This window comes from Phaethon aethereus (assembly GCF_964289735.1).
Source record: "Phaethon aethereus genome assembly, chromosome: 18".
Classification (NCBI taxonomy): Eukaryota; Metazoa; Chordata; class Aves; order Phaethontiformes; family Phaethontidae; genus Phaethon; species Phaethon aethereus.
The window spans coordinates 13234560-13246726 of NC_138594.1; the positions used below are offsets into that span (position 1 = coordinate 13234560).

Here is a 12167-nt window from a genome sequence, read left to right on the forward strand (position 1 = left end):
AGCCATCCTGCGCGGGTGAAGTCGCACCGCGGAGGGGCCGGCGCCGCCTGGGCGAGCCAGGAGACACCATACGCTGCCAGGCTCCGCCGTCGGCACCGCTACGCTGGCACTCGAGCAAGCCACGGTCGCTCTTGTCTACCCCATGCAGCCAGAAGCTCCTTCGAAACGCAGAGCGGCACCCATGGGAGACGTGCCCCCTCGTCAGGACAAGGGCAGCCGGGGGTGCGGCCGGGGGGGCGGCACAGCCCTGCCTCCCCGGGCCCAGGAGCACACATGTCTCCCAGGGCGCCTCATCCGTGGGTCACCCACTGGCATATTCCCACCCGGCTCTGCCCCCCGAGCCGCAGGGGCTGCACCAGCTGCTGCTTCCAGGCTGCCTGCCTGCTCTGTAGGCAATGGCTCGTGACCGAGCACCCACCCGGCGGCGGAACAGCCGGGACCTGCAGACCGGCAGTCATGGGGGCACGGCGGCAGACCGGCGGCTCCAGTGGGGGCAGCTCACCTTGGCATGGTAGGTGATCGCGCTCTTCGCTACCGCACACTGTTTCTCAACCAGGAAGCAGAACCGTCTCCTCTCTTCCGTGAGAGCTGTCTTGTAGCCGTCAGAGACGTAGTTTTCCAGCTCGCCTTGCTTGTTGCTGATGGCTTCGATGTACTAGAACAGAAAGAGCAGCAGAGAGGTGGCTGCCTTCACCGCTTTGCCCACGGACTGCCTGCCCCTCTGCGCACAGGGTAGGGGATGCCACAGCTCCCTCGGGAGAAGGGTCAGTGGTGCGGCCGTGGGGCTGGGGGCGGCGGCTGGCAGGAGGCCCCCCAGCACAGACACACACACACGTGCCTGCACGGCCCCTCCAACCCGCCTTTACTCATCGAAGCCCCCCCCCACGCATGCAGAGGCGCTGACTCAGCGTGTGGGCTGGGAGCCGCGTGGGCAGCGGGACGAGCTGTACCGCGTGCAGCCGCCCGCTCACTAAACGGGCGCCCGAGCCGCGCCAAGGCAACCGCACAGGCGGTGGAGGCTGCCCCGATCGCCCAGGGCTGGCAACAGCCCCCGCAGCCCCCCACCCGTCCCTGCCCCTGCCAGCCACCACAGCGCACAAACCACCCTGAAATCCAGCCCAGGCTGGACATGCCGGCACCTCCTCTGCTGCCGGCGTCTTTGCTGAATCGCCGCTTGCTGCCTGTCGCTGCCTGCAAGGACGGGCAGGGCTGTGCTGCCGAGAGCCGGGGGCCGCAGCGGGACAGGACGTGAACGCCTCCAACACACAACCATCAGCAACGCTAAAACTACCGGCAGCGCCTTCAGTCCGTGTTTGCCAGTCAGCCACGCGGTACGCGGCGCAGAGGACACGGGGACAGTGCCAGGGCAGGCAGCGCTGCACGCGGGCACAGCACTCGGCACGTCACAGGCAATGCAAGCAGCAAGGGGATTGCCAGGGCAGCCGTTCCTTGACGCCGCACCCCGGGGCTGCGCAGATGCCGCAGTCCCTGCCAGCGCTGGGCAGAGATGCCACAGACACAGCGGTGGGAGGTTCCTCTGCCGGCACGGGCTCCTGCTCTACCTACAGGACTTCTGCCGACACGGCTGCGCCACGCGGGGCTTTGCCAGCGCCGCACGGGGCACGGTAGCGGCACACAGGGTTGGGCTGGGGTAAGCCAGCCGCTCAGGCCGACCCATGCGATGCAAGCGTGGCACACGGGAGGGCTTCAGAGCAGCGCCGGGGACCGCAGGGCTGCTGCTGGGCCACACCATCAGCACCCTTGAGCACAGAGGCCGTGAGATGTCCCCAGCTCCCTGAACCGGCCAATTCTCATCCCTCAACGCCCTCGGGATGTCCCCGGCTCCTCCACAAGAAGCTTCCACCCTCGACGTGGCATTGGGAGAGCAGCCACCAAGCCTCTAAGAGGAGCATCTTTCTCGCTCATCACTATCGTGCCCTGCAACGCCTCGTTGCCACCAGCTCTTCACTGGGATGGCAGCACCACACCGAAAAGCCACAACCAACTGTGCAGCCCAGGCACTGCTAAACCTGTTTCAGAAAGTCTGAGCTTCCCTGAGAAGGGAATTAAACTGGAAATTCAGGGCCCAAAGCAGCTCTACTTCTTTCTTCATGTTTAAGTTATTTTTAGCATGCTACAATATTTATTAGCAGACACAAAATGGAACAAACCTCAACAAAGCAGCGAGATTAAGTGACATCCCAGACTTCAAAGGGGGCTTATTTCGGCGCTGGAGCTCCTACCGCTCCCACCCTGCTCGGAGCATCCTCCCTCGAGAGCAAACCCTGCAGAGAGCTTGTGCTGCTCCCAGCAGGTTTTTTGTCTCCCCACAGGCACCAACACCGTTTAGGGAAAGGGGTGAAAAATGGGTAAAAAAACCCTCAAGTTTTCAACCAACAACCTTGTTTCAAGGAGAAATTTTTTTTCCCCCCAAAGGAGAAAATCCAGTGCAAACGTCCGTGTTTAGGAACAGAAACAAATGAAGGTAACCGAGCTGACACCACTGGGTGTGGAAGCGGAAATAATGGAGGAATTTGCATCACCCCCAAGCGAAGCTGTGGGCAGAGCAGAGCCGGCCCGGGGCTGGCAGGGATACAGGGGAGGGCACCAGCAAAGCCGGCAGGCAGCCGGGCTGTGCCGGCAGCAGGCACAGAGGTGCCGAGGCCGGCGTGGCGCAGGGGAGAGGTGGCAGCAGCCCCGGGCACGTGCCTGCGGGGATGGCGGGTGGGAGCAGGCGGCCGTGGGAGGACGAGCTCGACGCGAGCCGGGAAGGCATCGCTCCCCAGCGCGGGCTCTGGCACAGAGGTGCTGCCGCCAGCACGCCGCCTCCTCCCGGGTATTATTAGTCCTGGGAACAGCACGGGGACAGAGCCCAGAGGCATCAGCCTGGCACTGCTGATGGGGAGCCGGGAGGGGAGGATGCCCCAGCGCCAGCCCGGAGAGCCCCCGGCCCTGACCCCTCCATCACAGCCCTGCTACACCCAAGAGGGACCGAGCCCCGCTGTCCCCACACCCCTGCACCACCGGCAGCTCCCAAAAAAGTTTCCTTCCCTTCCCTCCTGAGGGAAGCAGCCGGACGACGCTCCCCCTCCTGCAGGGCTCCGCTTCCGGAAGGAAAGCGCAACCCTGACAGCACCTGAAATAGCAGGAGCGCCGGACCCCGACACCCTGAACTCATCCTGCTTAATTTACTAACTGGGCCATCACAAACGAGAAGGTGAGGAGCGAAACGAGCCCGCCTCCGGCTAATTTAGTGCAGTAGCACAAGGACCATCCTGCCGCGATCCAGGTTTCCCCGTACCACGACCATCCCCAGGTCAGACACAGCCATGCCCCAGGTACGGCAGGCGGGCAAGAGTCAGCCGTACACCGCAGCACGGGGGAAATTCTTCCTTATCTTAGCGATGTTAGATTTTTTGTTTTAATCATCACTTAAATATAAAATTTAAAGCTTTCTTTACATCCCCGATTTCAATCTTGTTTTGCAAGTATACTTTTAATTATTTCGCTAAAGAAAGGCTTGTCTTAATGGCTGCAGCCAGTTAGAACATGTCGATTTGCAAGCGGAGAGCCTATGCTCTAAATTTAGTATTCTCAGCGCTTTATATACTTTATGTAAATATGCCTGATGTGGCATTGATTTATTCAGAGCCTTGATTTTTACATGTTATTACATTACAAAATGGCGAGCAACACTTCTTGTTCACCAGACAGTTTTCATTATAGATTTGCTCAAAATGACAATGGGCTTTCAAATAACGCATCGAAAGACAATTCAAATAAAAACTTTGCTAAATACGCCAGATGCACAAGAAGAAAGTAACACGCAAAGCACGATGCAAGATCTCACTACCGCGTGCCAAGAAGCAGCACCTGACAGCCGGTGTAAGGGCCAGGGGCAGCTGCCTCCCCGCCGGCCTCCGCGTGTCCGGGCTCCGTGGCTCCGGGACCTCACCAACAAGCATGTGCTGCTCGAGGGATGCATCTGAAACTCAGACCTTGGTTTAGGCCATCAGCTTCAAATTCAGATTTTAAACATTGTCTAAATAAAAAAAAAAATCCCAGTTTAAAGGAGGAAAAAAAACCCCCAGATCATTTCTGACCTGAGCGCCAGAGGGGCCAGGGTTGTGCTCGCGGTGGTCACGGCCGTGCCGAAAGCCAGAGCACGCGCCGGAGCCACTCAACAGCTCCAGAAACCTTTTCTGGGTTTCTAGGTTGGAGAGGCCTCAAATAACTCCCCCGTCCCCCCCCCGCCTCCCGAACACATCCACTTCCAATTCACCGTGAGCCGCTGACCTAATTAGCAATGTCAGCACGCGGCGGCGCCGGGCGCAGCCGGGGAAAAGGTTTGGTTTAAGATGCTGCCATGGCTCTGGGGCGGGAGCCAGCGGAGCGAGGGCTCCTGCCTGCTCCCGGGAAGCAGCGGCCCCAGGGCCGGGGCGCGGGGTCCCCACCAGCCCCGGCTGCGCAGGCGGCGGCGGCTCCGCCGGGACCTGCCGGTTCAGCCCCTCCTGGCTGCCCAGCGCCCGGGAGAGACGAGCGACGCTGGAACAAAGCTTGGCAGTCTCCGTTCAGAAGCCAGACCAAGTCACCCCAGTGGGTCAGACAGTAAATCAGGGACAAGAAAACATGAAAGAGGAAACAAGACGCTGCAAAGTCCCCAGCTCGCAGAGCCGCTGTCATCTCCGGCACAGAAAAGCCGGGGCACACAAAGGCGCTGCCCCTTCCACTAACACCTTCCCAATGCCGCTCAAAAGCCGACAGCAAGAGGTGTGTGAAGATGAAAAAGCACCCGAGAGATGTCAAGACCCGAGTCCTGTTCAAGCGCACGCTGCCATCAGTGTCATTAGCGCAGGTGCAACAGCAACATCAGTACTGAACTTCCGTCAAGCCTTTAATAACCACACAGTCTTACTGGAAAAAAATGCGTTCAAACCACTCTATCCAAGCCAAGAAGGTGCAAACCAGTCACGAATGTGAGCCAAGGGCAATGCTAATCAGCACGGCAGCGAGCGTGGCTGCAGAGATCAGCATTACGGGTTTTTCCCGGCGATCGGATGCATCTGCTGCTGCTGAGCGGCCACAGGGACAGGAGGGAACCACCGGCAGGCACCGCCAGCAAGGCACCAGCTAGCCCGTGAGCACGGCAAGGAGTTCCGAGAGCAGAGCACCAGTAACGCTGCAGCGGGACGGGACCGAGCCTCCGCGCCAGCTCCCAACACCGGGCTCTCGGGGAGGCACGGGTCAGGACCCGCGGCACAGAGCAGCAGGGCGAGAGAGGGGAAGGGAGAGGACCCTGCAAGCTGTGCCGGACCAATACGGGAGGCTGAAATACCTGGAAGGAATAAACAGCAAAAGAGAGGATTTATTTAGGGACCCACCAGGCAGAATAATTAGAAAGTAATGGGATAAAATAAGACAGACGTTAGGCTGATTAACAGAGGAAGAGCATCTAAGCTGTTTGATAGTCTCAGGGAAAAATGGCTGAAACCCCACCACGGCAGTCAGCCAAGCTGAGGAAAACAAGCAGCCTGGGGATCCTCAGGCCCGCTGGCTCCCGCGGAAGGAGACAGCTTCTCCTTATTCCCAGAATTTCTCCTTTTGTGGAAGCTGGTGGACGTTGGAGCAGCCTCAGGGGAGATGCCATCCCCTCCCGGCCGCCTCCAGCCTCCGTCATCGCCCAAGGATGTTACGGACAGAGAGGGAGGCTGGTGGCTTTGTTTAGCCAGAGCGATGCCGTATCTGAGCCCTGGGATATCAGCGGCTCTTCCCAGCAGAGCACGGCCAGGAACAAGACCAGAGCTTGGAAATGAGCCTCAGGTGACTTAACCTCTTGTAATAAGGCAAGTAAAGCAACAGACCAAACCCTCTCCCACAGCGGAGAACACCCACACGTAGGTCACCCTGGGAGCCAAAACGCGTTTCACTGCCTCTGGCAAGGACAGAGGGGCTGCTCCCCTCGTTACGCTGCCTGTTCATTGGGGCGTCAGCCTCATCCTTTCACTGCTCCTATAAAGCACCATCCACTCATGCATGTGGTATCACATAAAATTTACAGAAAGCAAAACAGCAGCCAGGCGCTTTCTCTGGCCAGCCGTGCGGGCGCTTCAGGATCAGCTGCTTAAAACGTTCCCTCAGTACAGGGACACCCCGGATCAACAGCTCGATGCACAAGTTTGGGTACCAAAACACTCACCAGACATGGCCCTGACCCACACAGGCACGGGGACCAAGAGACCAGCTTTCCAGAAGAGTCATTTGAGCCATCTCAGCCCAGAGAAAAAGAAACTTAAGACTTCATTTTGCGTATGTGTAGCAGCCACTTACAGATTTGTAGAGCCGGTTCCAGGAAACCACGCTTTGTGCTGCAGCCTGTAGCTCCCCCGGGGTGGGAGGGATGCTGCCAGCCAGGCACAGCGGCCGAGCAAACCCGTCCCGGCCACAGCCCCGGCAGGAGGGGATGGAGACTCTTGCAACGCCACGTCTGGAGAGAAGAGGGTCCAGTGCCCTGCCAGAGCGAGGTGCAATGCCCAAGGCTTCCCCAGACGCTCAGGGCCACAGCCCCATGGTAAGAGGGGCCGGCGTCGCCGGCAAACGAGTTCACAGCTGACTACAGAATAAACAGCAGGGGCAAAGATTCAAAGATTACTGCAAGGGATGAGCCCTCCAACAAGGTCCCGAGACGCGAGCAGGTAACGCCACCGAGCTACAGGAACACTCAGGTTGGCACTTCCCGAGTCGGGATCCCTTCCAGTCCCGACCTGGCCACGGCAAGGACACTCAGACACTGCCCACGACCAGAGCAGCTCAGCCCCAGCCCTGATGCATCTCCCACCAAGTGTCTCACGTGCTTCCCCGCCCTGCACCCGCTGACTGTATTTGCTGGGTTTGGACGCCCAGCCTAACTCAGCTTAAAGCACAATAAATCCTGGAGAGAGTTACCTGCAGCCACTGGGCTTTTACATAATTCTTCCCTATTTGACTTTTACGTAAGCCTTTGTAACCTGGTTTGCGCAAATTCCTTATCAGTTAGAGCTGCTTGACCTATACCTAAAATTATTTCTCCTGATGGGAATATCAAAAAGAGGTTTCAATTACAAAAGTTTATAAAAACTCCCAGGTTATTTGGCACAGTGGTATTTAATGCTTATAATACTCCCACAGGCGTAGGTGTAGACAAGCAGAAGACACATCTGGGCAGGAGCTGAGCTCAGCCTCCGCAGTCCATCGTCCCCAGTGCAGCAGGCTCCTGCTTTCGCAGGGGTTGGGAGGAGCAGGGCGCTCCCTCTGCCCTGCCGGAGCTACCGTCGCGGCCGCTCGCCAGCACGGCCGTGCTGAAAGCCCTTTTGCCCAGGTCAGGCACAGCCTTTCGCTGCAAACAGCCAGCTTCAGCTTTGCTGTTTAGGATGAATTACACTCAGCTTTGTCTCAGCCCAGTGGAGAAATCCAATTGTTCTTAGTGCTAATATGATTTGATAAATAGTTTGAACCAACATAACTTCATTGTTGAGCTGCTGATTCAATCAAGGTCCTAAACTCATCATGACCTTGATTTCCTAGCTTGGTCATAACCAGCATTTAATGAAATTACAGCAGTTTAGCTTCCTTGGTGATTGTTTAATCTTAATATTGTTTTCATTCTTCTTCATAAAAGACTTGAAGTGAATGGAATTGGTTTATTCTCCTGGTTTTCACCACAGGTCAAAAAAAAATCACTAACTACATAACTAAGATGAGACATCCGAGGCTGTTAGCTGTCTCAGCTTTCATTCCTCGTGCATAACAAAAGCTCTGGACTGATTCATAAGGAATAAAAAGCCTGGCTTTATTGCAACATTCAGCAGTAACAACCCACAATCACAGCATCTCTTGACCATGACAGAGAAAGCTTTGGAGATGGGAAAAATCACTCTTGCAGCCTAATTGCACTTTGAGCTGCTTTTAAGCTACGCGAGTTGTCTTTACTGCAAACCACAGGGTGTTTTAAATCCTCAACCATTTTAATCCTGCGACACCCACCCTCATCTATTAAACTCCACAAAACAAGCACAAGAGACAGTGGCCAGATGATGTGGGACTGGCAGACAAGCCTGGATCAGCTCTTGCCACGCACTGAGCGGCTGATGAAGCTCAGGAGAAGCCTCCTGCAAGTGTCCAAGAGCATCATGCCACTGCCTTGTCCCGAGCAGCCCTCCTGTGTTCCCAACACTACTGCTCACCAGCTACAAGACAATTAGTTATGTGCAGCACCCGCTGAGTATCAGCATTATGTCTGCTTCATAAAGGGGGAAAATACGAATCGAAGAGTCACAGGTGAGATGTGATGTTTGGGCCGTTTGACTCGGCTGCCCAACCAGTCTGGTGGAGCGTGGAGCCCAAGCCACGCTGGTACCCTGGCCCGGGTGAGGGCCGTCCTCTGCCACCCAGCAAACCAGAGCCTGGACAGCCCCAAACCTCCCCTCACCTCAAAGCCAGACTTTACAGAAACCACATCCACAGCACTGCCTCTCCCACCACACTTGCCCACCCACCTCACTTGCAGGTGGTGCCGAGATGTGGTCACTCAACAAGTGGTGAAAAGGCAGAAAGGACCAATTCTGCTGCCCGTAGCACTAAATACAAAGAGATGATGACAGAGCACCAGACTCCTGGCTGCTGACTGCTGCAGTGGCTTAAGTGGATGGGCCTTCAAAAGAAGAGTAAGATGTTACTGCATTATTAAAGGAGATGACTGATGCAGCTACCAGGACGCTTCCATCAACAGCAGCTTCTCCCATTACCAAAGTAATCTGCGCCAGCCCATTAGCAGAGCTCCATCCAGTTGTCGTCTGATCGCTCTGTGGTCCCCAGGCACCAGCCTGATGAAGTCTTCAGCTTCCCACAAGCATCAGGAGGTGCCTTCAGCAGCCTCCTCAGAGGCCGCCGGGGGTTTTACAAGCCAGCCACAGGGGTGGCTCTGGGCCAGCGGAACAAACTGGACGGCACGCAGCACAGATCTCTGTTTTAAGCCAGTTGAGAAAGGTTTTTGTGCAGCAAAGCCCCACGGCACGACGCCAGAAGCCCTGCAGATGCTCTGGGTTCACTAAGCCTGCACGAGGCTCCCCTCCCTGCGCCAGTACCGACACCTGCGTAGTTCCAGGCTGGACCCCGCCTTGCAGCAATCCCCCCAGCCTCCAATGCCCAGGCAAGAACGGCATCAAGTGTGGCCCAAAATACCCTCTTTTTCTGTTGAGAGGAAATACCAGCACCGCAGCCAGCAGAGAACAGAGGGAAAACCACCCTCTTGGCTGAATTCAGCAATTCAACTTTGTATTTTGACCTAGGGGGGAAAAAAAAGGAAGCGAGCAGCTGAGCAGTCTCATAGCTCTTTAAGCTCAAAAGCCATCATAAGGCTTCTTCAGAGATAAGCGCTTCCTAAATACTTACTGCTGGAAGATTAAGAGAATGAAAGCCTGATCCCGTCTCTCTGCCCAAAGCGGCCGTGCTGACAGGACTATCCCGTCCCCGCCACAGCACGGCACGCGGATCGAACCATCGCTCCTCTCCCACCCGTACAAAGCGGATCACTGGGGTGGATTTTCTCCTCCTCCGACTCTGGGCGTGGGACGGGGATCCCTGCACGGCAGCAGCCTGGGGGGTTAGGCTGGAGAGGGGTGGCTCTGGCAGCAATTTTGCTCCGTTGTCCTTAGCAGCAGCTTTCACAGGTGGGGGATAACACGGCAGGTTTGATCCCCGAGTTTCCCCACGCTGAGCCTCGTTGCCTAACAGGGCTTTTCTCGCTCAGCAGGAATTTCAGAGCAAGGGCTTGCGGAGATGCCACTGCTCAGAAGTGGTTTAAGCTGCTCAGCTCTCAAGAACACGCCAACCCCCCCGACCCGAGTCATGCTGCATCGGCACCTTCCAGCCATGCCTCCTGCAAGCAGCTCGGCGCGGTCTCGGCAGTCGGGGGCCGCAAACCAGCGTGAGCTCAGTGCAACACGCTCCGGCTCGGCACGGGAGCTGCATGCCGAGCTGCGGTGGGTAACTGCAGGTGTGTTTTTCTCCTTCAGTACTTGTTCTGATTCACGCTACCGAGAGGATGACTGATTTCTCAAATTGTAGTGAAATTAAGAATGTCGCTTCCCCGGCACACCCTTCAGGCTAATTATCTGCCGATTACTGTAATGCCACCCTGTACACAGCCCCGGCAAGTGAAGTGCCACCAGTGTTCAGGTCCCCTTCAGCAGACGCAGATCATTTTGACACGTTACTGGCCCACGGCATCCAAACAGATCCTGGTCCCAACATAATGCACACTTGCATGCCTCAGAGACAAGACAAGGCAATTTCTGGCTTCAAGGTTCATCTTCCCATTTTCAAGGTACTACTCGTGCTGCGATCATTCAATTGCTTAACTCGAGTAGCAGCATGAGGACGTTCAGCCAGAGCAGGTTTGCAGATAGGTGCATCAATCCCTTGTTAAAATTTGCCATGCTCAGCCATGCTCCAGGCGAAGCTCGAGCCAAAGGTCGCAGAATTCCTAAGACACGAACTCCTGCTGCGAATGCGTCAGTAACCCAGGTGCCGCAGCTCCCCAGCACGTCCCGCTCACAGCTCCGGCTCATCCCCAGCTGGGGCTGTGCCCTGGATGCTCTTCAGCAAGATGCTGACCCAAATTCCCTCCCCGCAGGGAGTCCCAACGTCCCGGCCTCCAAACCGTGCCCACCCCGCAGCACACACCGTCCCGGCAGGTGCCGTGAGGGGCCCCAGCCCTGCTCAGCCACGACCCGATTAGCAAACGGCGCGTGGTTGGCGAGCGAGCCCACACCGTGATCACACCGCAGTGATTCACCGCAGCCGCCCCCGGCCCGCGCTGCCGCCCCGGCAGGCTGGGGGAAGGGGCACCCTGGCAGCAGGAACAGAAAATATTTAAGCAAAACACCATCCAGAGGAAGATGGATCTGGCACAACAGAAGTTAATAATCCTTTTGGGTTCATTCATTAAGCAAAAAAAAAAAAACCCAGGAGTCAGGAGCAGAGGATCGAGCAGGGTTAGTCACCACCGCACCGCTCGGCACAACATCTGCCGTCAGCGGAGCTCGCAGCCTCCCCCTCCGCACCGTCCTCCCCCGGGGCAGCCATGAGACCAACCCCTCCCTATCCGCACTTCCCACACCCCACCGCGCTCCCCTAGCCGCTGCGCCCGTTCCTCTAACGAACGCTGCAAGCCCTTACCGACAGCCTTGCAAGAGCCGGGCCACCTCCAGCGCGTGGCACCAAGCAGCCGCTGCCCTGCGTGAGGACGAGATGCTCGTCCCCCACACGCCCGGGGTCCTACCTGCAGCTCCTTGTCAGAGTACTTCTGGGGGTTTTTGCTGCCTTGGCTCTTCTTCCGAAGCTTCTTCAGCTCTGCCTGGCACTTGTCAAGCGAGTCGCCCTTGCTCCTTTGCTCCGTCTGGTATTTCTTCAGCGCAGCCTGGATGCAAGAGGAGAAAGCTCTGAGCAGCTGAAGTCGAACCCCTGCCTTGGCCACGGCTTCTGCTCCCAGGGGTTGGCAGAAGCAAGCAGACCCCCCGGACTTCAGGAGAAGCGGGATCCCCACGGCCCGGAGAGCAAATAGGGGCGGCAACAGCCTGACACGGGGGAACCGCTGTTCTGCGCGTGGCGACGTGCGTGATGGCCGGGGACCCATCTGTAACCAGGGGCACGAGCAGTGCCCAGGCACAACGGCCCCCCGAGCCGGGAGCGGGACGAGGGGGCAGGCGGGCAGCAGGAACGGGCGGCACGGAGACCCCCGAGCCAATGCTTGTGCTGCTGGACCGCACGAGTCCGTAACTCACACTCAGGTACCGGGAGTCCAGCTCCACCTTCTGCTCCAGCTGCGTCAGGAGCTCGTTGTGGAAGGACTTGAGCTGCAGGCAGAAAGAGAAAACAGGGTTCCTTGGGGGGGGGCTGGCAAACCCTGCCCAGGGAGCGCTGGGGCAGGTGGGGGAGACGGGCTGTACAGAGAGAGCAGAGGCTGACAGCAGCAAGGGAGACGGACACTCAGAGAGGGACCCAGCAGGACAGAAGCAGATGCCCAGGCAGACCAGACCCTTTGCATCTCAGCAAATCCACATCAGAGGGGCTGGCGTCGCCCGGTCAAAACACAGAAAACCATTTTCCTCGGCCGCATCACCCGCCTGGCT

General features: G+C 57.5%; 1 protein-coding gene across 5 annotated transcripts in view; it reads right to left on the reverse strand.

Moving 5' to 3' along the window:
* The window catches only part of BAIAP2 (BAR/IMD domain containing adaptor protein 2), a gene marked incomplete at both ends in the record, with an annotated part of 45086 nt that overhangs the window by 11570 nt on the left and 21349 nt on the right, over positions 1-12167 (reverse strand). For 4 of the 5 annotated variants that reach the window (XM_082008083.1, XM_082008085.1, XM_082008084.1 and 1 more), the window contains 3 exons: positions 503-655; positions 11318-11455; positions 11820-11891. In XM_082008083.1, coding sequence (XP_081864209.1) covers positions 503-655; positions 11318-11455; positions 11820-11891 — 363 coding nt within the window. The remainder of the gene's footprint in view (positions 1-502; positions 656-11317; positions 11456-11819; positions 11892-12167) is intronic. The other variant, XM_082008086.1, reaches the window with a different exon arrangement.